Genomic DNA, 946 nt, shown 5'->3' on the forward strand with positions numbered 1-946 from the left:
ATAGGGAGGAGGTCAGAGACCTGGCAGTGTGGTGCCAGGACAACAACCTCTCCTTCAATGTGAGCAAGACAAAGGAGCTGATCATGGACTACAGGAAAAGGCGGGCCGAACAGGCCCCCATTAACATCAACGGGGCTGAAGTGAAGCGGGTCGAGAATTTCTAGGACCATTTGGTCCTAGCGCCAAGTCTAGGACCAAAAGGTTCCTTAACAGCTTCTACCCCCAAGCCATAAGACTGCTGAACAATTAATCAAATGGCCACCCGAACAATTTACATTGTAATGTAATTTTCTTGGGTTACCTTTTTTCTTCAATTTAGTTTATTTAGTAAAAATGTAAACTCTATTTGGTTGGTTAAGGGCTTGTAAAGTAAACAATTCACGGTAAGGTCTACACCTGTAGTATTCGGCYCATGTGACAAATAGCATTTGATTTGATTTGATGAGTGGGTCATTACATATACCTGATAGGCTGGTGACATGTTTAACCTTCCTCCATCTCTCTCTCTCTCTCAATTTCAATTTAAGGGTTTTATTGGCTAAAATATGTTTACATTTGAACTGGAACAACAAAAGTGAACAATAAATATTATACGAAAACAAGTTCCAAAAGAATAAAGACATTTCAAATGTCATATCATGTCTATATACAGTGTTGTAACCATGTGCAAATAGTTTTAAAGTAAAAAAGGGAAAATAAATAAACATAAACATTTAGTTGTATTTACAATGGTGTTTGTTCTTCACTGGTTGTCCTTTTTGTTGTGGCAACAGGTCACAAATCTTGCGGCTGTGATGGCACACTGTGGTATTTCACCCAGTAGATATGGGAGTTTATCAAAATTGGTCTTATTTTCGAATTCTTTGTGGGATCTGTGTAATCTGAGGGAAATATTTTCTCTAATATGGTCATACATTTTTTCTCTAATATGGTCATACATTTGCAG

At 37.7% G+C, this 946-nt stretch overlaps 1 protein-coding gene across 1 annotated transcript in view; it reads left to right on the top strand.

The window, feature by feature from the left end:
* Positions 1–946, top strand: part of snx15 (sorting nexin 15) — a 23,379-nt gene that overhangs the window by 6,347 nt on the left and 16,086 nt on the right. The window contains 1 exon segment of the mRNA XM_024140659.2: positions 5–149. Coding sequence (XP_023996427.2) covers positions 5–149 — 145 coding nt within the window.

Source organism: Salvelinus sp. IW2-2015, unplaced genomic scaffold (assembly GCF_002910315.2).
Source record: "Salvelinus sp. IW2-2015 unplaced genomic scaffold, ASM291031v2 Un_scaffold2232, whole genome shotgun sequence".
In the NCBI taxonomy this organism is placed as follows: domain Eukaryota; kingdom Metazoa; phylum Chordata; class Actinopteri; order Salmoniformes; family Salmonidae; genus Salvelinus; species Salvelinus sp. IW2-2015.